The 27,811-nt window shown below is 44.0% G+C and overlaps 1 protein-coding gene across 1 annotated transcript; it reads right to left on the minus strand.

The window, feature by feature from the left end:
• Positions 1-6,988: 6,988 nt before the first annotated feature.
• LOC147854084 (putative aldo-keto reductase 2) lies at positions 6,989-8,868 on the minus strand. Its single transcript, XM_087332654.1, has 5 exons — positions 8,563-8,868; positions 8,282-8,479; positions 7,807-7,979; positions 7,614-7,716; positions 6,989-7,522 (listed from the first exon to the last, which is right to left on the minus strand). Exons 1-5 carry the CDS (start codon positions 8,785-8,787, stop codon positions 7,181-7,183), a joined length of 1,041 nt encoding a protein of 346 aa, XP_087188780.1. The 5' UTR covers positions 8,788-8,868; the 3' UTR covers positions 6,989-7,180.
• Between the last annotated feature and the right edge of the window lie 18,943 nt (positions 8,869-27,811).

Genomic DNA, 27,811 nt, shown 5'->3' on the forward strand with positions numbered 1-27,811 from the left:
CTTTTATCTCCATCATGCCATCACCGTCATTATTGTTACGACGTTCCACCATTATGTTGCCTTCTATTATAATTCCACCACCAACATCACTAGAATCACCATCCACTTCTCCAATGCCACTACATGCTATGCTTGTGGTTGTGTGCATGATATTTCTATTTGGTATATTCTTAATGATCTTGATTTTATGTACCTCTTGACTCTCCTCTTCTTCTTTGAACTCTTCTAATTGTAATGATTCTCTCATGTTGTTGACATGCTCCTTCCCATATTCACGATTATTTACATAATGTATAACGGGAATATTTTGTAAGTTTATTGGGTATTTTAGGGATAGTATTTGTTCGTAAAAAATGACGGATTGACTATATATAAATTGCTTATTTTGTGGGTTAAATAATTTATATCCCTTAATCCCCTCGGATTCGCCATATCCTACCATTATACATTTAATATTAAGGGGTCTAATTTTTTTCTTAACTTGGGAGCGACCTGACTATAAGCAATTGCCCCAAATATCTTTAAGTGTCCAACATTAGGTTTCCTACCAAACCATAAGAAAAAAGGTGTATTCAATCCGAGTACCTTGTGGGGAGATGGCTTCTTGCCAAAATCTATTGTGTAGACTGGCCACTTGAAGCATACTCCGGCTTGCATCTAGATGTGGTGAAGGGCCAGAGAGAAGAAGAATTGGAGACATCCAATTCGGACAACAGCTAGAACGAATCAAAGACAGCCAATTTAGTCGAAGAGGGTGATTCGGAAGAGCCGAATCACATGAAGGCCAAGCGAACAAGGAGACAGTTGAAGTTGGCGCTGATATGGACGAGCCGACGAGTCGAGGGGCGCCAAAGTCGCAATAGTGAGGGAGCTGAGAATGGCCTAAAGAGCTGACAAGTTGACCACAAGGATCGAGGTGCGCAGAACCAGAGGGGTCGAGGAGCATTGGACCACAGGGGTCATAGAACGCTGGACCAGACCAAACGAGGAGCGTGAGCTAGGCGTGAGGATGTTAGGAGGAGCCGGATGGACGGACCGGCTGAAGTTAACACAAGGAGACAACCTCAAGTTGAGCGAGCAAGCTCAACTTGGGCCGAATCGGCTAAAGAAGCTGAGAGTCGGATCGGTTAGAGATCGATCGGCTAGACCTAGTTTAGTTGAAGAAGCTAGGAGTCGAATTGAATAGAGTTTGATCGGGTGTGCTGAGTCGGATGGAATCTGGCAAACCATTAGGAGCCTATATTCCTTTTTAGTAAATAGGAATATTATAGGCAGAGTTAGTGTTAGGCTCAGTTAATGAGCATTCAAGTACTTGTTAGTGGTTGTGTCAACCCACTCGTCAAGGCTTGTATAAAAAGTGTTCATTGAGCACAACCGATGTACAGAGAGTGTTATTATTGAATACAACTGTGTTGTCTACTCTCTCTGTCTCCCTTACACTATGTTTTCCTAATTGTTGCATTTCGAATAACCAATTGTACTCTATGTCTATCACATACGCTTCCACACACGTATTCTTTTACAAAATAGAAGACAAGCCTAGTAGAAGCGTTGTGCTAAAACTAGGAGGTGAAGGTAGAAGAGAAAGGGTCGGGATTAATGGAGGGATTGACCCCACAAGAAAGTATGAGACTCAAGGGATGCAAAGGAAGGAGGTGGCCGGCTTGGCCGTAGACACACAACAAAAGGGGGAAAAACAAAGGATCCTTGATAGTCGGGTGGAATTCACACTACGAGAGTTCCTCGATATTGCAAAGAAGGAATTCCATGATACGATCATTGAACTTGTGAAAAGAAAGTGGCTCTCAATGAAACAAAAAAGCACAAAACCCGCGAGCGTAAACGTGGTGACGACGTTGGCGGCCAAGGAAGACTATGGGGATAGTCACTACTAGTGAGCTAATAGTCCCACTATACCCATTGTATTCTCATGTAGTTAGGGGTTAGTTACCCTAGCTATAAATATGAGAAAATGTGTATTGTAAACAAGCCCGAAGGGATTTGTAATACAACCATCATCTTGCTTATATCCTAGTCATCACTAGAGCTGACCTGACCGAAATCGATCGCGTCAAGTCCAAGCTATCAAATGCATTAGATGAAGGATTTGGGACACCTTCATTATTTCCTCGGAATTAAACTGATCATACATAAGAAGGACTCCTAATCACACAATGCTATTATGTATTGAACATGATGTTCAAATTCAGCATGATAGAATGTCGACCCATCTCGACACCCCATGACCATAATAACAAGCTACACCACGATTTGAGTCCTACATGTGATGAAATGAGATTTAATCAAATAATTGAAAGCCTAATCTATCTAACAATCACACGTCCTGAGTTAAGTTATTCTATTGGATTAGTTAGTTTATGCAAAACCCCGATAGCCGCAACCCTGATCGTGGGCTATTATATAGAAACGATGCTACTAAAGAATTGAGTATCTGCATGGATGCAAACAAGGCCAGAGATGCAACAGATCGCCGATCAACATCGGGCTTTATGTTCTCCCTTAGGACTGCGGCGATCTCATGGTGCGGCAAGAAGCCACCAACAATTGTATTGTCCGAGGCGAAATATCGAGGAGTGGTTGTCATGACATGGGGGAAATTTGGTTGAAAAGGCTATTGAGGGATCTCCATGTGAGGGTCACCGAACTGATCTCGATCTATTGTGACAATCTTAGTAGCAACCAACTCGCCAAGAACCCCATCTTCCATTCTTGCACAAAGCACATAGAGGTGCCTTACCATTTTGTCTGCGAGCATGTTCTTTGCAAAGAGGTGGACCTGCACTTCCTTCGAACCAATCAACAAGTGGCTAACATTTTCACCAAGGCATTGTTGAGAATTAGGTCCCTTTCGGATGGGTTGAATTCAGGATAAAGGAAAATGTTACACCCGGTAGGAAACCGAATGAGGTCATGACGAGTATTCGGAAAATGTAAATAGGTTTTGCATCAAGCCTACTTAGGTCAATTATGTAAATAGCCCAAAACTTATCTAAATATAAAGATAACTAGGGCAAACTTTAGGTAAGTGTGAAGAAGTTAGAGAGTCATCTCGTTTACTATGTATGAAGTGTGTTCTGTGTAACTGTGTACAACACGTGAGAGGTCGTTGCCTCTCCTATAGTATAGAGGAAGCAAGAGAGAGAGAGAGAGTGAGTGAGAGTGCGAGACAATGAGAGAGATACTGAGAGTGTCTCTATTGTAACCGCTTGTTGGCGAAGTGTGCGAACTCATAGTAGGTGTCAGTGAGTTCATCTTGTATCCTCCCCTCTCATAGTGAATTTGTTTGGTGTCTATGGGCACCCCTGGTTTTTTACCCAATTTGGGGTTTTCCATGTTAATACCTTGTGTACTTCCATTTCTATTTTCTCTCTGTATTTGCTTGATCCCTATTCCACATTTGACTCGGTTGTGGTCGAGTTCCCTTTTTTCGTAACAAGCAATTGGTTTGGACAAGTTGTGGCAATTTTCGAAGATGCTAAGACTTTGACATCTTGATGCGCCTTGCTTGAGGGCGAGAGCCATAACCGAAGCTGAAAGGCCAACACAATCGAAAGAGGGGAGCCATGGGGATGGAGCTATAAGGGCCGAAAGGCCAAAAGGCCAAAGCCGTAGTTGAAGGGCAGAGAATTGGAAAGGCCAAAAGTGCCAATTGTCAAATCCTAGATGTCATATTTGAGCTTGAGGGGGAGTGTCTATGTGTAAATATGTGTGCCAGGCTTGTGTTTTTGTGTAAACATGGTTGTGCCATGTCCAAAAGTAGTACATAATAATCTATCTATGTGTATAACATCGTTTTTTTATGAGTAAAAGTGGTTACGCAATATGCATGTAATGTATGTGGTACATTCTAGGTGTTTTAATAGAAATGTGCACATTAGTTTGTATGTGTGTGTGTGTGTAGATCGCGTGAATTGAATGTGAATGTGAACACGTGTTTAAGTGTCTAGGGGCGTCGGCATGAGAGTGTTAGTGTTTAGGGGAGTTGTTGAAATATATGTAATATGTGACATTTTAGGAGTTTCTTGGAGTGTTGGATATAAAGTGTGTAATATGTATGTAGGAGTAAAAGGTGGGGAAATGGTAAATGCGTGTGAAACTTAGGCTCGGCGTCGACCCTATAGGCTCGGTTTCTACGTTTGGCTTCATTTAGCGAGGCTCAGGGGATCCGAAGCATCCATTGCCTTTGTTCAACCCTCCCTGCTACTTATCGTGATCTGTAGGGGCTTATAGCAGAACCCCTAAGATCAGGCTTCTCTCGTTCGGCAGCCGAGGCCTAGCCCTCCGAAGCAAGCGAGGCCTGGGCAGAACGTAGCAAGCAAGGCCAACACACCATAATTAACTCGCCACAAAGTGAGGCTTCTTTGCAAATGGCCTGCCTCTTGTCCCATCTAAGCCAATGCATGCGGGACCTTCATGTAAGCAACTTAGTTTGATTGATTTGTTTGTTTGTTTGATCGATTTATGTGCTCTCCTGCAACCCTTCACTCGCCGTGTTTCTAGCATAAAACACTAGATGTCCCTTGTGGCTTCGTAAATCTGTCTCGAATATAACTTCTGATCACGTGTTTTTTTAACAATGACTCGGGTGGCGTAGCTCCAACATTGATTTCGATTTGAGTCTCTCCACTAGAAATATGGAACCTGCAAGATATCCTGACTTGTAAATTTTTTGTCACACCTTGTATTTCAAAATCGTGAACATGACCCTCGTCATGTGCTCATGCCACTCAAAGTGGTCCAAATGTAGATAAATTATAAGTTGATTGGTCTGCAAATCACGTTTCCTACCCTATTGCATAAGAAAGAGGAAGAGACATTGTAGGGACCCTTAGTTACGAAGAAGGTGTTTGAGGGTGAATTAGGAGGAGAGACGGGTTCGTATTTCAATCATGTCTCATCGGATTATCTCGTCAAACCACTCGTACCCTCATAAATTCTAAAAACTTATGAGTCAAAAGTAAACTTTTGAACTCTAAATTTCCTCCATCCTCGAGCTCCAAGATTGCCATGAAAGGAAAAACTCAAATCACCCACCGATTGAAAAAAAAGGAACGTAAAAACAGTAGCCTAGACCTTCTGTAACACTTTGGAGTTTTGTTTTCCATTACTCGACTTTGTGTGTGCATTCATACCTATTGAGGGGACTTGGTTCAATGTGTCTAGTTTGTTTTACCATCATGGCCTCCATATGGTATTTTTGGTCTTATGTGAGATTTGGATCTCCACCTTTTAGTTTGGAAAACCATTTACTCTAACCAATTGAAATAATATCTTTCATCCTTCCTATCTTTTTATGCATATTAATTTCCATCGTTCTAGATTCTCAACTATTTGGTTTTTGGTTAGGAGGCATCTATTTCATTACACATAATAATTTGAACTTTTGACCTTTTTGTCATGTGAACCCATGACGAGTCCTCCAACTTTGTCCCACACCCCATTAAATGTTTATGTTTGCGACATTTGTGGCTTTCTTGACTCAATTTATCCAAGTCTTTATCATGCTAGCTATATCAATATGATATTTAATCATATGATTTATGCATATTAATTTCCATCGTTCTAGATTCTCAACTATTTGGTTTTTGGTTAGGAGGCATCTATTTCATTACACATAATAATTTGAACTTTTGACCTTTTTGTCATGTGAACCCATGACGAGTCCTCCAACTTTGTCCCACACCCCATTAAATTTTTATGTTTGCGACATTTGCGGCTTTCTTGACTCAATTTATCCAAGTCTTTATCATGCTACCTATATCAATATGATATTTAATCATATGATTCAACAACTTCAAAAGTGACTTGCAACATTGTTTAGTGGAATTTGATAGTTTCCTCAAATGAAACATCATTTGTTAAATTTAAGAATTAAAAATGTTGTCAATGGAAGACATTGAGATATAACACTGAATTATCTTCCATTAGAAGAGTCAATTGCATGGATGTAGTATTAGCTATATTTTATACCCCAAAATAAGAATTAACAATAGAAACATAAAATATAGTTGGGAAAACTCTAAAATACCCTTGAGTTTGTTTTTAATTTCCACAAACCCCCTCCAACTTTGCCCTTGAGGTCTTCATTTGAGCTTGCTATTTGGGTACATCATCCACTCCTCAATTATGTGTGGTATTCAAGCAATTATATGCTTCATTACTTCCATTTTTCTCTCTTTCTATGGTTGACCATGAAAATTGAGGAGATGATAAAAACTTAGGTGCATTTAGGGTCGTAAACAAAACAAATGCTTAGGGTGTTTTGGTATTTATTGCAAGTTAAAATACAATGTGCTATTGCTTGCAAACTAGCTAATATGAATGTTTCTTACCTAAACTTAAAAATCTGACAATAAATCAATACCATCAATAGTTGGAATTCATAAAATCAAAAACCAAATCTAAAGCAATTTGGCTTTCATAATATGACACGACCTGGTTTTCATATATAGAAAAGTGATGAATCAAAAAAATATGCATGTTCTGTAAGGGTCATATATGTGTGTGTGTCTCCAAAATATGCATCAACTTTGTCTAAGCATGTGAGTGTCATTTGTTAACACATTTGAAGGATTATCGCTCAACAACTCTAACTTTGGAACGGTTGAGGTTTAATTTAATTGCCTCAACACTAGAAATAACTCAGAAGTGTTCTTTTAACCAGCCATTAAATGCACTAATTATGTTGCCTAGAAAAGAAAGGCATAATCTTCAAGACACCATTCCGTTCTTAAACTGCCCTATCAAGTCCTTATCTTCATTGTAATAATTTATAGCATATGATGATCATGCCACTCGAAATGTCAATGTGTATTAGCCATCACATAAGTTTTTACTTATACACAAACTTCATGATTTGTTTTTTAATGAAAACTAAATTAAAGGAAAATACAACAAAGTTCTTAACAAGTACCCACACAAAGTTTTAAGAAACTACTGAAATATCCCTCCGCAATACAGGAACATGCAAAAACTTATGGTTACACTACAAAGTACCCAACAAAGCGGTGTTCTGTTATGCCCTCTATTTAACATTGCAATGAATGAATCAAAGAGGAAATTTCACCATTATTGAGGTAAGCTGCACTCCAATGCAATGGGCTTATGATGATTTTGGAAGATGAACAAATGAACCATGTGCAAGAAACATTGTCCCAAGCTATGAGGCTTGCCAAGAAGAAAGTGGAGGTGTATCAGAATTCGAGAAAGTCATATTCATATTTTCGTATCGGTCTCCAGCTATGGCATCCACATCCAAGAGAGACTCGATCTCTATGATATCTTCTTTACTGAGCTTGACTCGCAGTGAGCCCACATTCTCATCAAAGTTTTTGAGTTTGGTAGTGCCAGGGATAGCTACAACATCATCTCCTTGATGTTGAACCCATGCAAGAGCAAGTTGACCTGTGGTGCAGCCTTTTCTCAATGCAATCTCACGCAATGCCAAGAATAGCTTTTCATTCTTGTCTAAATTTTGTCCCGCTAACCTCGGCTGCGCAATCTTCACTTCAACAAAAATCTAATGCATCAGAAATCTCCGTATAGGATACGTCTTGCGTTTTAGCTATTATATTGTAATGCAAAGAGGGTACCTTTCGGAAATCTGTGTCATGAAGACCCTCTAGAAGTTTCGCTCCAAGGGAAAAGAAACCTCGACCTAAAGGGCTGTAAACTACAATGCCAATACCCAATTCTCTAGTGATCAACATAAAGGCAAACGTTTTTGTCAGTGACACAGAAATCCATGCATTCTTGATGGGAAGAAGACATTCAGGGAGGACATACCGACAAGTGGGTATTATGTCTTTTTCTGCATCCCGACACCACAAGGACCACTCAAGTTGAACAGCAGTGATGGGATGCACTGCATGGGCTCTTCGAATGGTCGATGCAGAAGCCTCAGAAAGCCCAAGATACTTAACCTTGCCTTCCTCAACCAGCCTCTTCATTTCCCCAACCTTGTTCACATATATGACAGTTGCATACAATAGTGAGCAACACATACCCAGATACTAATAAAAACATATGTATATGTAGCTGTAGCTGTAATGGTAAATCTAGATGTATACCTGTACTAATATCTAGATCTATACTCAAAGGTATATGTTGTATTATATCTAGATCTATAGTTACAGGTATATGTTGTATGTGTATGTGTATGTATATGGTAACAAAGATCAGTTTACACCTATCTAAACTACGAAAAGGATGGATGCAAAAGGAAGAATTCTCCCATCGAGTAAACAGATTCCTTTCTTACAGTGACTTCAATTGGAACGGTTGTGTCGATTCGATGCTGATAGTAGAGATCGATGAAATCCACATCTAACCTTTGTAGGCTCGCCTCGCAAGCTGAGCGCACATATGGGGGATCTCCTCGCACCTGGCTGTTCCCATCCTCAATGATGACCCCAAATTTGGTTGCAAGTTGAACCTTGTGCCTTCTCCCTTTCAAAGCCTATTACAATAACAAGCGCATAAAAAAACAGGCAAGAACTGGATATGATAACAAAGAAAAAGATATAAGAACAAGCAACCCACCTTGCCCAGAAGGATCTCATTAAGGAAAGGTCCATACATATCAGATGTGTCGAGGAATGTGATGCCAGAGTCGATGGCATGGTGGATAAGTTCAATCATCTCATGCTCGGGTTTGGGGGGTCCATAGAAGGCTGACATGCCCATGCAGCCCAGGCCTTGTTCTGAGACCTCCAGACCTTGGGACCCAAGCGTCACTCTGCGAACCTCGACATCTGACAACGCCATAGCTGCTGCTGCAGTAAACGATCACTCTTCCAATCCTCGTATTTGTATGGAACAATCGATCCCAACTCACCAATATATATGTCAGCCCCCCTCTCAATTAGATGCAGCTAGTCAAAGAGTCAAATAACGTTAGTGTAGACTTTTTGGCCCCCAAATACTTGGAACACAAGGAAACACAATTTTGTTTGTCTAAGAGGAAAAGAGAACCGTCAAAAAAATCTGTTCATGCTAAAACAAAATTTGTCCATCTTCAAATGTTGTTTCGATTACCCTTTCTCATCATAGAACTTTAAACGTCATAGTTATTGGGTTGTGATGCATACATTAAAGTTGGATGATAAGCAAGCCTAATACTAGGAGTACTGTGTATATAGCCAAGGTCTTAGTGTTATTAAAATATACAAGCTCAACACTAGTAATCAACATGATATTTTAGCTCTTGTCAATCTTATATAAAACGGAATAGTTTTTACTTTTTTGCTTCTCTCAATCTAGTCTTGATTTTGTCTTTGGTCGTTGACATTATGTCACTAACTTAACTTTATGGAGGAAATCAAGCATGAATGAACATAAGAAAGTTTTGGTGAGATAATAGGAAATTTTGTGTGTGCCCACTATCACGTTAGCATGCCCATGTGTTATTAATACTAGGAGTATTGTGTATATAGCCAAGGTCTTAGTGTTATTAAAATATACAGGCTCAACACTAGTAATCAGCATGATATTTTAGCTCTTGTCAATCTTATATAAAATGAAACTATTTTTACTTTTTTGCCTCTCTCAATCTAGTCTTGATTTTGTTTTTGGTGATTGACATTATGTCACTAACTTAACTTTATGGAGGAAATCAAGCATGAATGAACATAAGAAAGTTTTGGTGAGATAATAGGAAATTTTGTGTGTGCCCACTATCACGTTAGCATGCCCATGTGTTATTACTCAAACGGGATCACGAGGGTCATCCACCACGAAGAGAGAGCTCACCCAACACATTTAATGCTCAATCTTGGGCAAAGTAGGACCTCAACACTATACCCCTCTTTTCACAATCTATGGCATCAGCTGCCAGACCACCTATCCTACTTATTACTTTTTCATATTTATTATCCTATTTTCTTATTTACATATACATAATTTGTGGTTGCCCTACTTTTTCTCTTTCCATGTTTTCGACTTTGAGGCACGCTACATCAAGACATCCACCCCCACCCGTATGTGCCAAGTAATGGTTGGGGCAATGGTAGTGCACTTCTCACTTCCTCTCTGCTCGCTTGTACATCTTTTTCATCATACTCGTGTCTCAATCCTTTGTTCCTTTTATGTTCATCTTCTTGAGTCATTGAGGTTCAACTCATCTTTTTGCCACTTCTTGAAGATCTTAACTCGTTCGCCTACTATCGAAACCACTAGTCTTTTGATGTTGAGTTCATAGAGGTGGTAGGTGGTGTAGTCATTTGCATTTGTCATAATGTATGGTCCAAACGATTGTCTTGCAATCTTCGTCGTTGAGCTATGTTGATTGTCAAGTTGTAGTTGTCGCCATCATATCGTCACCTTCTTTGATTTTCTTTGGGCATTGTTGGTGCATCTTGTTAAATTTGCTTTTTTTTTGCACCATTGTTACTTTTCACCTTCCTAGTGCCAACTCCAACTCTTCTAGCCTTCTCTCGAGTTGGCAAGTTGGCATTTGGGCCCCATGAATGCAGTTATTCCCGAGCTTGTCCCATTTGTGGGATGCTACTAGTTGTACTGGAGGTGGTGTGCAAGTTTGGTCCATGTTGAGGTGGAGGTTAGTCTCATCGTATTGTTGCCTCTAATAATGTGAATCTTTGTTGGAGTGAAGGAGGAGTTGCAAGGGTGAAGAAGGTATAGTGTTGATGAGCCTAGCCAAGAAGATGGTTTGTGTAGAAGATAACGAGGAAAAAAACCAAGAAAAAGAAGTATGTTGAAGTGGTTTATCCCAAAAACTTCTCCACGAGTTTGAGTTCATCCAAAGCCCTTTATTTTGGTAAACAAATTTTGTAAGATAAAAGTAGTATATATAAAGGAAAATGTAAAACAAAAGATTACCACAAAAGCTCTTTTTCCTAAAAGAGATTGTAAAAGTAAGTACGCAGAAGCTTATGACAAACCGGCTCTACCGACAACAACAGAAAGAATGAAGAAAGATGGAAACCTTGAAACACACACATAGAGAGTTCTTGGGAGAGACAGAGAGAGCAGAACATAAACTCTATTCAAAATAATAATACTCTGTGCTATTTACAACGTGCTTTGACAACACTATTTATACAAGTCCTTAAAAGGACTGACAAAAGTACTATGTACTTCAATGTTGATATGAGTGGTTGACTTACACTAACTACTAGGACAATTACTACCTAGTAGTCTAGAAGTGTAGGCCTCTACTAGCCCTCCGGTTCACACTTCAGTCCGGCTCTCCAATCTGGCTCCTGGTTCCATACAGACATTGATCTGGATACAATCCGGCTCAGGCTTATACAACTAATCCGGATCTAGTTGAGCTTGTTCACTCAACACTCCTCCTCAAGCTCAACTTGAGGTAGGATCGTGGTGTTAGTGTTTGTGGTAGCCAGTTCTTTTGTCCAGCTCCTTCTGGCGTCCTCCCGCCTCGCTCGCGCTCCTCGTTCAGTCCGGTTCCTCCTTCTATGACCCGTCTGATTCTGCGCTCCTCGACCTCCTCGGTCAGCTTGTCTACTCAACAAGCCCATCTAAGATCCTTTGTTGTTGTGACTCTGGTGTTGACTCCGTTGCCCTCTAGTTTGCGATTCGTTCTAGCTCTTGTTCGAGTTGGCTGTCTCCAACTCATCCTCGATCCTTAGACCCTTCACGACATCGGACTTCTTCTTCCGGTCGGCTCTATCCTTCTCGACTTTGCCACCGTCGTCGCTTGCTCTGAATTGTTTGGATGTGCCGACTCCTTCGCTCAACTTGGCTTCCTCTTCCTTCTTGTCTCCCCTTATCTTGGTTCTTTCTTCCTCTCCGGTTCTTTGTTTGGTGCCATTACCTGTTTCCGTTCTCCCCCTCAAGTGCAGCACGTCGAGATGCTGTAGACTGAGCATCGTTGAAAAGGGTTGCAATTTGACCAATCAGAGAGGTTTGGTGAAGATGTCGGCAACCTACTGATCTGTTTGAACATATCGAAGTTCAACTTCACCGCTCAGGACCCGCTCACGCACAAAGTGACAATGTACTTCTATGTGCTTTGTCCGAGCATGAAATACAGGGTTCTTAATGAGCTTTATGTTGCTTACGTTGTCACAATAGATCAGGATCGGGGTCAATACCTCAATCCGGAGGTCTTGTAGCAGCCGCCGAAGCTAGATGGCTTCACAGGTGGCAATGCTAGCACCTCGATATTTAGCCTCAGTGCTCGATAGAGCCATTGTTGGCTGCTCCACGCGGCAGGCGCGCTACCAAGAGAAAACATCAATCCAAAAGTGGACCATTGATCCTACACATCTCTGGCCCAATCGGCATCTATATATCCGACTAGCGTTTCAGCTATACCGTGTCGGTATAACAATCCCTTGTCCTTAGTGGCGCTAACATACCAGAGTATCTAGTGTGCGCACTGAAGGTGCTCCATGGTCATCTTCTACATGACTTGGCTAATCACTCTGACCGGATAACTGATGTCGGGTCGGGTGATAGTTAAGTAGATAAGGCTTCCCACAATTTGTTAGAACCTGTAAAAAGTAGCGTGCGGAAGCAAGTATGAAGACCGAACAGAAGGAAGAAAACTCAGGTTTAATGGAGAGCTTGAGCTACGCGGGAGAGACAGAGTGAGTGAGAGATAGAGAACACAAGAACTATATTCAAAAAATACACAATCTCGATTCACTACTCTATACATATGTGTGTTCAATGAACACTTTTATACAAGTCCTAGAAGGACTGACAGAAGTACTGATAGTACTTCAATGCTCATTAAGAGCTCCTACACTAACTCCCAAATATATTCCTCACGGAATATCTTTCCTAACGGCCTCCCGGTTTACGCACCGATCCGGCCCTACCTATGCACCGGTCTGCGTACTGGTTTACGCATTCAGCCTAACTGATCGGTCCTAACCGATCCGGTCCTCGGCTTCTTCAGCCGATCCGGCCGATGTTGAGCTTGTCTCTCAACACTCCCCCTCAAGCTCAACTTGAGGCTCTTCAGGATCTTTGGGCTCACAGCTCCGGTTCCTCCTGGCTTCACGCCTCGCTCGCGCTCCTCGACCTATTCGACTCCGCGCGCTTCGACCCTTCCGGTCGGCTTGTCTGCTCATGTGGCCCTTATCAGCTCTTCTGCTGTTGTGGTGTTGACGCTTCTCCTGCTGCCTTTTCTTCCGTTTGGGCCTTGGTTGATTCAGCGTATCTGAATCAAACATCTGAAACGACTCGGCTACCTCCGATCGGTTTTCGCTCTCGTCCAAGTTGGCTGTCTCCAACTTATCTTCGGTCTTCTCGCCCTCGATGGCGTCATCTTCCCCATGCGTGGTTGGCTTCGACTATCTCCTTCGGCTGTTCCCCTTCTGTCCGCTTCCGGACTTTTCCTCGGGTCCGCCCTCGACTTCTTCAGCCAATCCGAAGTCGAACTCGACAACCGAGTCAACCGACTCGGTGTCGTGGTCTCCGCTCCTTTCCTGCTGCCTTGCTTGGTCGTTCGGGACTATTCTCCCCCTCAAGTTTGGCACGTCGGGGTGACGCAATCCGAGCGCACCTGAGAATTGCCGCAACTTGTCCAGACCAAGAGGCTTAGTGAAGATGTCGGCAGTCTGCCAATCCGTCGGCACGTACTGAAGTTCGACTTCACCGGAAAGGACACGCTCACGGACGAAATGGTAGTGCACCTCAATGTGCTTGGTCCATGCGTGGAAGACGGGGTTCTTCGCGAGTTGGATGCTGCTGAGGTTGTCGCAGTAGATCGTCGTTGGATCGGACACCTCCTCCTGCAGATCCTTAAGTAGCCGCTTCAACCAAATGGCTTCGCATGTTGCGACAACCGCTCCTCTATACTCGGCTTCGGTGCTCGATAGTGCAACTGTCGGCTGCTTCTTGCTACTCCACGCTATCGCGGCACTCCCAAGAGAGAACGCATGTCCGGACGTGGATCGACGATCGACGACATTGCTGGCCAAGTCGGCATCAGTGTAGCCGACCAACTGCGAGGCTGTATCGGTCCGATATAGCAGTCCGCGGTCCTTAGTGCCGCTTACGTACCGCAGTACACATTGCGCACACTAAAGGTGGTCCTCGGTAGGTTGCGCCATGAACTGAGTGATCACTCCGACCGGATAACTGAGGTCGGGTCGGGTGATGGTCAAGTATATAAGGCTTCCGACAATTTGTCGGAACCTCGTCGGGTCGCATACCTTTCCCGTATCGGGACGAAGTTTGACGGTTCTGTCCAGAGGAGTTGAGACGGACTTACAGTCAGCCATCCCGAATTTGAAGAGCATACTCAGCACGTAATGATGTTGGCTGATCAATATGCCTTCGGGGGTACGGATCACTTCAATCCCGAGGAAGTAATGAAGGTCCCCCAGATCCTTCATGTCGAACGATACCGCAAGCTGGAGCTTCACGCGATCGATTTCACCTAGGTCGGCGCCGGTGATGACCAAGTCATCAACATATAGTAAAATACTAACCGGTCCGAGTCGACCTTTTTGGATGAACAGGGAAGAGTCCGATTTTGACGTGATGAAGCCCATCCGACGCAGTTGTTGCGTGATCTTCGCGTTCCAGGCACGTGGGGCTTGCTTCAGTCCGTAAATGGACTTCTTCAGTGGGCATACTTCCGAGGAGTTCGTTCCGGAGTGAAATCTGGGGGGCTGTACCATGTACACTTGTTCCTCAAGGTCACCTTGCAGGAATGCATTCTTTACATCCATCTGATGTAGCTGCCACCCCTTGGCCGCGGCTACTGCGAGCAAAACACGGACGGTCGTCATTTTCGCGACCGACGCAAATGTCTCATCGTAGTCGATGCCGTGTTTCTGCGCATAGCCCTTTGCCACTAGCGGAGCCTTGTACCAGTTGACCGAGCCATCGGTGTTGTACTTGACCTTGTACACCCACCTACACCCGATCGGTTTTACCCCTCTTGGTGCGTCAACCAGGTCCCAAGTCTCGTTCTCTGCCAATGCGTGCATCTCTTCCTCCATCGCGGCACGCCAATTTGCGTCTTTAGCCGCTTCTGCGTAGCTCTCTGGCTCACGCACTTCCGCTATACGGGTCATGTATGCATAATGATGCGCCATGTACTCGTTGTATCCGAACCGCAAAACAGGATTCTTCTGGCGGGTAGATCGGCGTAATCTCACATTAGCCGATGTCGAGGCCTTCTCGGTCGACGCACACTTCACCTTTAAAGACCCGTCACCGGTTCCCTCAGAGTCGGATTCGCGTCGGTTCGACTCGTTCCTATCCGTGCCAGAGTCCGACACCTTCTTCTTCCCTTTCTCTTTGCGCATAAGCCGTCTCCTCGGCTTCCTGTGCGGGGAAAGCACGACCGAGTCTCCACTACTCGCCGACTCTTCATCGGACTGGTCGTACCGACTCAGTCGTCCAATCGGTCCACTTAAACGGAGTGAAATAGGACTCTCTTTGCGGGTCTCGATTTCAGGCTCATCCGGAGGCATCTTGACCTCGTTGAACTCATCTTTAGAGCTCGGATTGGAGTCAGGGTTCGGAGTCGGGGGCTGGTACCAGGACGCAGACTCGTCAACCACAACGTTGCGGCTAACACGCGCTTGTTTGGTGCGAGGGTTATAGCACTTATAACCCTTCTTCTCGTCCGAGTAACCAACCAAGATGCATTTCTCGGCCTTTGCATCCAGCTTCCTCCTTTTCTCCTTCCGTACATGCACATACGCAATGCTACCGAACACCCTCAAGTGTCGCAAGTTCGGCTTCGTTCCGAAATATAGCTCGTGCGCCGACACTTTGTCTCCGATCCGGTTCTGGATGTATACTGCGGTCCTTACCGCCTCGGCCCAGTAGAACTTGGGCAAGCTCTTCTCCTCCAGCATTGCCCGTGCCGCTTCCACAACTGACCGATTCTTCCTCTCGGCCACGCCGTTCTGCTCCGGCGTGTATCTACAACTGAATTCGCGCCGAATTCCCATTTGTTGTAGATAACCGTTGAATTGACCGGAAAAGTACTCTTTCCCGCCATCCGACCGCAGGCACTTGATCTTTCATCCCGTTTCCGTTTCCACGAACCCTTTGAGGTCCCGAAAACAGTCGAAGACTTCGCTCTTCCTCTCAATGAGGTAGATCCACGTGTGCCGCGTGTAGTCGTCGATGAAGGAGACAAAATATCAGCTCCCGCCAAGACTAACGTTTTGTGCCGGCCCCCACACATCGGAGTGTATAAGGTCGAGCTTGTCCCGGCTCCGCTTTCGCTCGTTGGGGAAAGGAAGTCGGTGTTGCTTCCCGAGCTGGCAGGCTTCACAAATTTGTGCCTTTCGGCCACTAAATTTGGGCAATCCGAACACTACCTATTTCGATTGCAGATCTTGAAGCCGCTGGTAGTTGACGTGGCCTATCCGCTTGTGCCACAAGTCGATGTCCGACTCGGATTTTTGTCCCTTCGCGAACATTGCGGTGCCGCCGTCAGTGGTGTCGAGGATGAACATCCTCTCGTCTCTGCGCCCTTGCGCAATCACACGGCCTTCTTCCTCAATGAAGCACCCGAGGTGTGTAAACCGAACCTCCATCCCTTGGTCGACGATCTGTCCGACCGAGACCAAGTTCTTCGTGATTGTCGGAACGTGCAACATGTTCATGAGTTTCCCTTTCTGCCTGACATGTCTAAGGGGAACTTCTCTGACATTCGCGATCGGATGCAGAGTGTCGTCTCCAGTTGCGACTACTCCAGGTTGTATCGGTTTTTCAAGGTACGAGAACCACTCCTTATGGCTCGTCATGTGGTTTGACGCGCCGGAGTCTACGTACCACACCTCGTCCGATCTCGGGGTGGTCTGTTTCATTGAGTTTGCTTCGTGTCTCGTCACGAAGGCAGATCCTTCTCCGGCTCTCCCGGAGTCTTCGGCGTAGTGCGATCGCTGCTTATTTCCCTTGTCGGTATGTCCGGAGCCGTTTCCGGAACCGGTTCTCTCCGAATCGGCGCGCTTCATCCAGCACTCACTTTCCCTGTGGCCTTTCTTGCCACAGTACCAGCACTCCGCGATGGACTTCCCTTGCCGGTTCTCATCGCTTCGAGTCCCCCTGTTTCTGGAGGGTCCGGAGTTGCTGTCGGCATCACTTTGGTGCCTTCTTCCTTGATCTCGTCGGTCGCCTCCATTGCGCGCCGACTCACCTCGTCCTCCACGTCCACAGGGCCTATCTCCCTCCGTGTACAACATTCTGTTGTCGGTGTGCGTGCTTGTAGACGCACCCACGTGGTTCTCCTCTACCAGGAGCATTGACTGTAAGTCGAAAAAGGACAACGTATTCTCCCGGGTACACACAACCGTTCGGAACGCTCTGAACTTCCACGCCAAACCTCTGAGACAGATCTGGACCATCTCGCTCTCCTCGATGTTCATCTCTATGGAGGCGAGGGAGTCGCAGATATCCTTGATCTTCAAGGTATAGTCCGCCACCGACAAGTCGAGTTGTCGTAGGTTGCTCAACTCATGTCGGAGCTGAAGCTTCCTGGCTGTGGTGCTCGCGGCGAAAATCTTCTTCAGATTTTCCCATGCACCCTTCGGCGTCTTTGCATCCTGAACATAGCTCAATAGCTGTTCGCCCACACACGACGTGAAGCAGTATAATACCCTGCTCGCCGATTGCTCCCACGACGGGAAGTCTCTGTGTGTCGATTCGGGTGCTGCGTCATTAGCTCCTTCGACATAACTCCAGTAGCCGTGCCCGAGCAGATACTGGTGCATCTTGTAGGACCAAGACGCGTAGTTGGTTCTGTCGAGCTTCTCTGTTGGAATTGAGCTTGCCATGCCTCTATCCATCGTTCTTCTTGTTCTTCTTCGTCAAGCTGTATCGGCTGCAGAGAGGTTCTCAACCCTCGCACTCTGATACCATGTAAAAAGTAGCGTGCGGAAGCAAGTACGAAGACCGAACAGAAGGAAGAAAACTCAGGTTTAATGGAGAGCTTGAGCTTATGCAGTATACGCGGGAGAGACAGAGTGAGTGAGAGAGAGAGAACACAAGAACCATATTCAAAAAATACACAATCTCGATTCACTACTCTATACATATGTGTGTTCAATGAACACTTTTATACAAGTCCTAGAAGGACTAACAGAAGTACTGACAGTACTTCAATGCTCATTAAGAGCTCCTACACTAACTCCCAAATATATTCCTCACGGAATATCTTTCCTAACGGCCTCCCAGTTTACGCACCGATCCGGCCCTACCTACGCACCGGTCTGCGTACTGGTTTACGCATTCGGCCTAACCGATCGGTTCCAACCGATCCGGTCCTCGGCTTCTTTAGCCGATCCGGCCGATGTTGAGCTTGTCTCTCAACAGAACCATTTCTCGTTGCAGGCCGTTCCGGAGTTGGGACGTAGCTTCTGATTCCGGTCTAGGGGTGTGGAAATTGGTCGGCAATTTGTCATGCCGAACTTGTACAACATATTCAACACATAATGCCCTTGTGAGAGCAATATGTCGTCGGGGGTTCGGATCACCTTGATCTGGGGGACCTTCATTTCAAATGTGTCCGACAGTTGGGACTTTACTCAACCAATTTCATCGAGCCCGGGTTTGGTGATCACTAGATCATCTACATATAGCAGGATACATACCGGATCATCCGGACCTTTCCGTATGAATAGTGACGAGTCAGATTTGGAGGCTGCAACCCCCATCTTACGCAACCGATGCGTGATCTTTGTTGGACGATTAGGCCTAAGTAGGAAAGGGGAGCTGGTTTTGGGATAAGGGAGTTGAAATTAGATTTAATTATTTTAATAATAAGATCGGATGGACGGACCTAGAATCGGTATGTCGATCCAGATCCGGACCGGTTCGTAGCCGGTTGCCACTTGGCACCAATTTGTAACACATCCAGATACTTATAAAAGGATCTGAGTAAGATGTAACTAACGACGGATAATTAATAGAAGAAGTTTTCTTTATTCCATATCTTGTCTATCTTGTTAATTCTGTTCTAGGCTTAATGAAGAAAACCATGTGGAGTTCACAAACTCTGAAAACAAATCACTATGATGATGAGGGGAGTAAACCAAGAAACTCAAAGGAAACGACCTCGAGTTCTTCTTCGTCAACAGACGGCTATGGAGTTACACTTACACACACTCTCCCTCTCTCACACGTTCTCACAGTTACACAGGCAACGACCCATTCTAAGTATCTTACAAAACTCATCATCATCTTCATAATGATTGCCCTAGATGCATATAAACGAAAGCAACTTTCTGGCTATTTACAAGTATAGCCCACAAGGGCACATTTCGACTATTTACAAGTATAGTCTTCCGAGTTGGCTATATCCACGATTTCGGTTTCGACCTTGGCCGAGTTACTCATCAACTTGGCTCTTCACTTCCCATCTAGAGGGACATGTTTCCCAACAAAGAGTGTATTACAAGGGTGTAAGAGAGAGAGTGTGTGTGAGTGTGAGTCCACTGTAACCATCGTCAGACGAAGAACTCAAGATCATTGCCTTAAGATTCTTATTTGTACATTCCTCTTACGGATAGTGATTTTCTTGGAGTCTATGGACTCTCGTGTTTTTTCCCTTTTCGGGTTTTCCACATAAATGTAAGAAACCTATTATTCCTATTGTTAATATTCTAACACCCCCCCCTTAATGTAAGCAACCTATTTATTTGGTTTCTCTAATTTGAGTCCTATCTTCGAACAACATATCGAATGCTTTTGTTGGGGTACGGGTTTAGTGAGGAAATCAGCCCACATGGTTGTGGTTGAAGTGTATTGGAGTGAAATTTCTTTTGCTTCAACCAAGTCTCTAATAAAATGATGACTTGTTTTGATCGGTTATCTTTGGATTTGTTGCAAGTTTTATGGTTGATTGATTGTCACAAAACACCATCATTTCCTTTAGTTCAAAGATATCAAGTTCTTCAATGATTGTCTTTATCCAAAGGTCTTCTTTTGTGATAAGAGCTGTGGCAATATACTCGACTTTAGTACTTGAAAGTGCAACGGCAGATTGTCTTTTAATTCGCCAAGCAATTGCTCCACCTGCAAAAGTGACGGGAGGTATCAATGTCCTGCCCCCAATTCGAACCTATCCAACCTAGAAGTGTACCATGCATCCATCCATTGAATTGGGACATATTCAATGATTAGAAACCTTGGTAAGTGAGAGATATATCCTTCGTATGTTGTAGATATCGAAGGACATGTTTCAAGGCTTGCGAATGGGCAATACCTGGATTTTGCATGAATCTATATAGGAGACTAGCACTATATGATAAGTCGTGTCGAGTACAACTTACAAGGTATCTCACACTTCCAAGAACTTGTCGATAAGGAAGGCAAGCCATGACTTGCTCCTCTTCAAATGATTTTGGAATATCATTTGTGGATAATTTGCAAGGTAGAGTCATTGGTGTGGAGATAGGTTTGCAAACCATCATTTCAAATTTCTGGAGGATTTCTTCTACTAACTTCTTTTGAGATAGAAAGAGTGTACCCTTTATTCTATTTTGTGTGACTTTGATTCCTAGGAAATGTTCTATCGGTTCGAGATCCTTGACGCAGAACTGCTCTTTTAGTTGATTGATAACTTGTAGCATGCATTTGGTGGAGTGTGAAGCAATAGGCAAATCATCTACATATAAACCAATGATAACAAAATTGGTGTGTTCCTTCCGAATGTACAAAGTTGGCTCGGCTTGAAGGCATCTAAATCCAATAGCTTCAAGATAAGTGTGAAGTTTGTAGTGCCACATTCGAGATGATTGTTTTAATCTATACAATGATTTATGTAATTTGCATACATAATGAGGAATTGTTGAGCTTACAATGTATGGAGGTTGTTCCATATATATTTCTTCATTAAGGTCCCCATGCAAGAAGGTGGTCTTGATGTCAATATGATGAAGCTCAAGATTTAGACTTGCGGTGACACTAAATATTAAACGCATTGGAACCATCTTCAAAGTTGGTTGCAAAAGTATCTTTGTAATCGATGCCATGGATTTGGGTAAATCCTCTTGCAACTATGCGTGTCTTCAATCTATCAAGCTTTCCATTAGAATCAAATTTCTTTGTGAGTACCCATTTGTAAGAAATAATATTCTTACCATTGGGTCGAGGCACTAAACTCCATGTGCCATTCTTTTCTAGTGCATCAATTTCCGCTTGCATGGTTGTTTGCCATTGAAGTAGTTCGGGGTTTTGTAATGCATCCTTAACTGAAGGGTGGATTTTGTCAAAAGGGCCTTGTGGTTCGTAATTTTGAGTATATTCATTCTCTTCATCTAAATCCACCATTAGTGCTTCCATTGGATTTGTTATCTCATAAATCTCATTTAGAGATCTATTCTTCTTTTTCTTCATAGGCGTAGGGCTTGCTATATTTTCAATTGGAGTGGTGTCACATTGAGATATATCTTTTGAAGAGGATCTTAAAGCTTGAGTTGAATGGAGTGGAAATACTAAGGTTTGATTTGAGGGATTTGAAAAAATGGATTGTGAAAAGGTGGACTTTGAAAGGGTAGAATTTGAAAATTTTGAATTTAGAAAAGTGGCGAATATATCTTTTGAAGAGGATCCTAAAGCTTGAGTTGAATGGAGTGGAAATACTAAGGTTTGATTTGAGGGATTTGAAAAAATGGATTGTGAAAAGGTGGATTTTGAAAGGGTAGAATTTGAAAATTTTGAATTTAGAAAAGTGGCGAAGAAAACAGAATTTTTGGTTGGGGTTTGCCAAGAATTGGTGGGAGATGAAAAGTTATAAGAGTGGTTGTTTATGCTTGGAGTAGGAGGGTCATTCCTTTCATTTCCTTTTATCTCCATCATGCCATCACCGTCATTATTGTTACGACGTTCCACCATTATGTTGCCTTCTATTATAATTCCACCACCAACATCACTAGAATCACCATCCACTTCTCCAATGCCACTACATGCTATGCTTGTGGTTGTGTGCATGATATTTCTATTTGGTATATTCTTAATGATCTTGATTTTATGTACCTCTTGACTCTCCTCTTCTTCTTTGAACTCTTCTAATTGTAATGATTCTCTCATGTTGTTGACATGCTCCTTCCCATATTCACGATTATTTACATAATGTATAACGGGAATATTTTGTAAGTTTATTGGGTATTTTAGGGATAGTATTTGTTCGTAAAAAATGACGGATTGACTATATATAAATTGCTTATTTTGTGGGTTAAATAATTTATATCCCTTAATCCCCTCGGATTCGCCATATCCTACCATTATACATTTAATATTAAGGGGTCTAATTTTTTTCTTAACTTGGGAGCGACCTGACTATAAGCAATTGCCCCAAATATCTTTAAGTGTCCAACATTAGGTTTCCTACCAAACCATAAGAAAAAAGGTGTATTCAATCCGAGTACCTTGTGGGGAGATGGCTTCTTGCCAAAATCTATTGTGTAGACTGGCCACTTGAAGCATACTCCGGCTTGCATCTAGATGTGGTGAAGGGCCAGAGAGAAGAAGAATTGGAGACATCCAATTCGGACAACAGCTAGAACGAATCAAAGACAGCCAATTTAGTCGAAGAGGGTGATTCGGAAGAGCCGAATCACATGAAGGCCAAGCGAACAAGGAGACAGTTGAAGTTGGCGCTGATATGGACGAGCCGACGAGTCGAGGGGCGCCAAAGTCGCAATAGTGAGGGAGCTGAGAATGGCCTAAAGAGCTGACAAGTTGACCACAAGGATCGAGGTGCGCAGAACCAGAGGGGTCGAGGAGCATTGGACCACAAGGGTCATAGAACGCTGGACCAGACCAAACGAGGAGCGTGAGCTAGGCGTGAGGATGTTAGGAGGAGCCGGATGGACGGACCGGCTGAAGTTAACACAAGGAGACAACCTCAAGTTGAGCGAGCAAGCTCAACTTGGGCCGAATCGGCTAAAGAAGCTGAGAGTCGGATCGGTTAGAGATCGATCGGCTAGACCTAGTTTAGTTGAAGAAGCTAGGAGTCGAATTGAATAGAGTTTGATCGGGTGTGCTGAGTCGGATGGAATCTGGCAAACCATTAGGAGCCTATATTCCTTTTTAGTAAATAGGAATATTATAGGCAGAGTTAGTGTTAGGCTCAGTTAATGAGCATTCAAGTACTTGTTAGTGGTTGTGTCAACCCACTCGTCAAGGCTTGTATAAAAAGTGTTCATTGAGCACAACCGATGTACAGAGAGTGGTATTATTGAATACAACTGGTCTCTCTGTCTCCCTTACACTATGTTTTCCTAATTGTTGCATTTCGAATAACCAATTGTACTCTATGTCTATCACATACGCTTCCACACACGTATTCTTTTACAAAATAGAAGACAAGCCTAGTAGAAGCGTTGTGCTAAAACTAGGAGGTGAAGGTAGAAGAGAAAGGGTCGGGATTAATGGAGGGATTGACCCCACAAGGTAGCCTAGACCTTTTGTATCACTTTGGAGCCTTCTTTTCGATTACTCGACTTTGTGTGTGCATTCATACCTATTGAGGGGACTTGGTTCAATGTGTCTAGTTTGTTTTACCATGGCCTCCATATGGTATTTTTGGTCTTACGTGAGATTTGGATCTCCATCGTTTAGTTTGGAAAACCATTTACTGTAACCAATTGAAATAATATCTTTCATCCTTCCTATCTTTTTATGCATATTAATTTCCATCGTTCTATATTCTCAATTATTTGGTTTTTGGTCACCGAACTATAGGAGCAAAGGAAAACATCGGAGGAACCCACAGAGACGGTGGAGCAAGAGAAGCCCACGTGGCAGGCACTGCAGGAATGCCAGATCATGTTACCACTGGGTCGGTTCCTGCAATTAGTGCCTTGATTCACTATCGGCTTAAAATCGGCATTGGCCCCACCATGCCTCGCACCAGCTCCAGCTTTCTTCTCAAATTCGGAAGAGGGACCAATAGTGGTAGACACGAGCAGTCCAACAATCACCGCCATTATCAAAGGACAAGAAGTATTGGGGACAATTGTCGATGGTGGATCAGGAGTAAATGTAATAAGCTTATGAACATGCGACACTCTAGGAATCCAAGTATAGGGACCATGCCCGTTCTGGTTGTGGATGGCGGATACCAGTTCGGTACGACCGACCGGATTGATCCGGAATTTGAAAGTGACAATCGAAGGCCATGCCTTCTGTATTTCTGCGGTGATACTCCAGTTGAACACGTAGGGAGCATATCCTCTGTTGCTGGGATGACCATGGTTACGAACGACCCATATTAAACAAAACTGGCAGAAGAACAATATTACGTTCCGAAGGGGGAAAATAAAGGTGCGAGTACCAACACAACCTCGAGTAGGCCCAAGCAAGGAAGTGACATCGTTATATGCCGAAAGCGTGAACATGCTGGAAGGGCTTGCCGATGAAGAGGTAGATCAATACCTCGATGAGAACCTAAGGATAGTCTGCCTATTTGAAGTAGATGTTGCCAAATTGGTCTCCCCATACATCGTGCACCCGGATGATGCCAGTAAGGAGCCGGATCGAGACGCATTCCGGGAACTGCGCCAAGCACAGGAAGCCTTAGAGCAGGAGATGGCGGTATCACAATGGGTGAAAGCATCACAGTTGGAAGAAGTGAATTTAGGAACTGGGGAAGAAGCAAGACCGGTACATGTGGCCAAAGAAATGCCACCAGAGGAGAAATCGGAAATGATAATGTTATTAAAGGAATTCCAGGATGTATTTGCGTGGTCATATGAGGACATGCGGGGACTGGAACCGCAATGGTATCAACACTAGATCCATTTGAGCAAGGATATGAAACCGGTAGCACAACGACGTTATCGGATGAATCCAAATTATGCAGCTAAAGTAAAGGAGGAGATCGATAAGTTGCTTCGGGTCGGTTTCATCCGGTTGGTGAAGAAGGCCACCTAGCTAAGCCCAATCGTGGTAGTACCTAAGAAAAACGGAAAAATCCGGGTTTGTGTAGATTACCGGAAATTAAACGCTGCCACTATCACCGATGCATTTCTGCTTCCATTCACGGATGGAGTCTTGGATGCGGTAGTGGGTCATGAGGTGTATAGTTTCCTCGATGGATTCAGCGGGTATAACCAAATCAAGATGCACTCGAATGACCAGGAGAAAACAACATTTGTAACCGAATGGGGATTCTTCGTAGCGGTCTTGATGATGTTCGGACTAAAGACAACATCGGCAACGTTCCAGCGAATCATCATGGAAATTTTCAGGGAGTTTATCCCAACGTTTATGCAAGTGTTCTTAGATGACTTTGCGGTGTATAGCTAGAAAGGAGAACATCTTGACCATCTCCGGTTATGTCTGGAAAAATGCAGTGGTTACCGATTAAGTCTGAATCCGGAAAAATGTGTATTCGGGGTAACCAATGGCACGCTATTAGGCCATATTGTTAATAAGGACGAGATTGCGGTGGACCTGGATAAAGTTAAAGCCATTTTGGAAGCACCGGCACTGACCGCCAAAGCTTTAAGCCGGTTTTTAGGATAGATCCAGTGGCATAGCCAAATGCTCTAATACTTGGCCGACCTTGCGACACCACTACATGCAGCCATACATCGGACCCCCTTCCGATGGACGGAATTAGAGGACAGAGCATACCAGGCGCTCAAAATAATGCTGGCCTAGACACCGGTGGTACAACCCCCGGATTGGTTGAAGGAATTTCATGTGTTTGTGGATGCATTTGATATTGTGATCGGGAGTGTGCTTATGCAACTCACCGAACCAAAGTGGTACCGGCCGGTTTACTACGCCAGTTGGAAGCTCTCCCAAGCGGAACGGAAATATTCAACAACGGAAAGGGAAGCCTTGGAAATGGTATACAGTGAAACGAAGTACCTCCATTACTTGCTGGGACAGAAATTTTCATTCCATGTGGATCATTCGGCATTATTGTACTTGGTCTCCAAATCATCTTTAACCGGCAAACTAGCACATTGGACGCTGCTTCTACAGGAGTTCAAATTTGAAATCTACCATAGACCAGGAGTACAACATGCAGTAGCAGATTACTTGAGTTGGTTAGAATCTGGAGAGGTAGGCGATGGAGTCCGAGACGAGTTTCCGGATGCGCAACTGTTTAGGGTGACAATAGAAAACATGGTGGACGAGATTGTTGCCGGGGAGGACAAATGGCTGACAAATATGCATCAGTTCTTAAGTACTGGACTGCCCCCGGAAGAGCTGAACTGGGATGAGTGGAAACGGTTGGCGGTACAAAGCCGACACTTTTGTTTAGTGCAGGATACATTGTACCACAAGGGAGTGGATGGTATATGGAGAAGTGCGGTCTAGAGCAACGAAAAGGACACAATTTTACGGGGAGCTCACTATGGAGTTGCCGGGGGATACTATGCCGACAACACTATGGCAAGGAAGATATGGCGAAGCGGATTATGGTGGCCTACAACACTGAAGGACTCGATTTGGTATGCAAAGGAATGCGACTTATGTCAACGAATGGGCCAACCAACAATGCAAGCAAGGATGCCACACCAGCTGGTGTTACCTCTAGAGCCATTTCAGAAATGGGGATTGGACTTTGTTGGACCCTTCAAGCCACCGGCAATGAGGACCGACAACCGGTATATTATTGTTTCAACGAACTATTGCACAAAGTCGGTTGAAGCAAAGGCACTGTAGGACAATATTGCGGCATCAACAGCCAAATTCCTATATGAGTACATTTGGTGCCGGTATGGATATCTGATCGAACTGATCAGTGATCAAGGTGGACACTTCCTTGGACAAGTGGTGGAGAGCTTAATGACATTTTATGTGGTGGTGCATAAGCGGAGTACACCATATTATCCATAGGCCAACAGATTGGCCGAATCCACCAACAAGACCTTGCAGAACATCCTCCGGAAAATAGTCAATGAAAACCGGATCGACTGGGACACGAAGCTGCAAAGTGCACTGTGGGCTTACCGAACAGTGTACAAGACAAGTATCCAGACAACACCGTTCCGGTTAGCTTTCGGATTCGAAGAGGTAATGCTGATGGAGTTTCAAATTCCAAGTTTGCGGATTCACGTCGGGAGAGGTTAAGTGAGAAGGAATCGGAAAAAATTCGGCTAGCAACATTGTGCGAACTAGCTAGCGTTCTACAATTGGAGCTCGAGCAATGACGACGGAAAGTGTTTGTCAACCACACCGAAAGGGAAATGAGAAAATGTTCGGAATTGGCAAGCCGATTCTAGTATTTCAAACCCGGATGGGCAAGATGCTGGGAAAGTTATGGTTCCGGTGGACCGGACCGTACTGGATAACTTGAGAGTTCAAAGGGTCATATCAGCTAGGAACACTGGCCATCGAAGTCTTGGAGAAGTGGGTAAACGGTTTCCGACTGAAACCGTATTATGGGCCAATGCCACAGAACCCGTTCAAACAACCTAAGGCCAGAGCAAAAATCAAACGCGGTAATCGGATAGCCGGCAACCAAGAGCAACCTACAACGGATCCGGTGTTGCCGGATATGACGGAAAAGGAATAACACATGTCCTTAGTAGAAAAAAATAAAAGTAAATAAATAAATAAAATAATAATAAAAATAATAATAATAATGAACGGACACCTCGAAACGGCATGACGTCAGCCATTTAAAGCGCACCACGCAGCATACAACTTCTATATTGGTACACGACGTGCATGCGCGGGAACCAAGAAAAGGCGGCAAAGATGGGAACAAAAAGCATCCGCGTTACAGAGTCTCTCTCATTTCGCGAACACAGAGCACTTAGCGCACAAAAGCGGATATAGGTGATCAGGCGAATGCAAGAAGCTAACGCAGGCACCCCAAAGCTTACCACCACCACTGAAGTAGATGACACACTTGAGCCCA

The sequence above is a fragment of the Azolla caroliniana genome, unplaced genomic scaffold (genome assembly GCF_043228905.1).
Source record: "Azolla caroliniana isolate FFs.n. ecotype wild unplaced genomic scaffold, voAzoCaro1.0.p SCAF_16, whole genome shotgun sequence".
Lineage (NCBI taxonomy): Eukaryota > Viridiplantae > Streptophyta > Polypodiopsida > Salviniales > Salviniaceae > Azolla > Azolla caroliniana.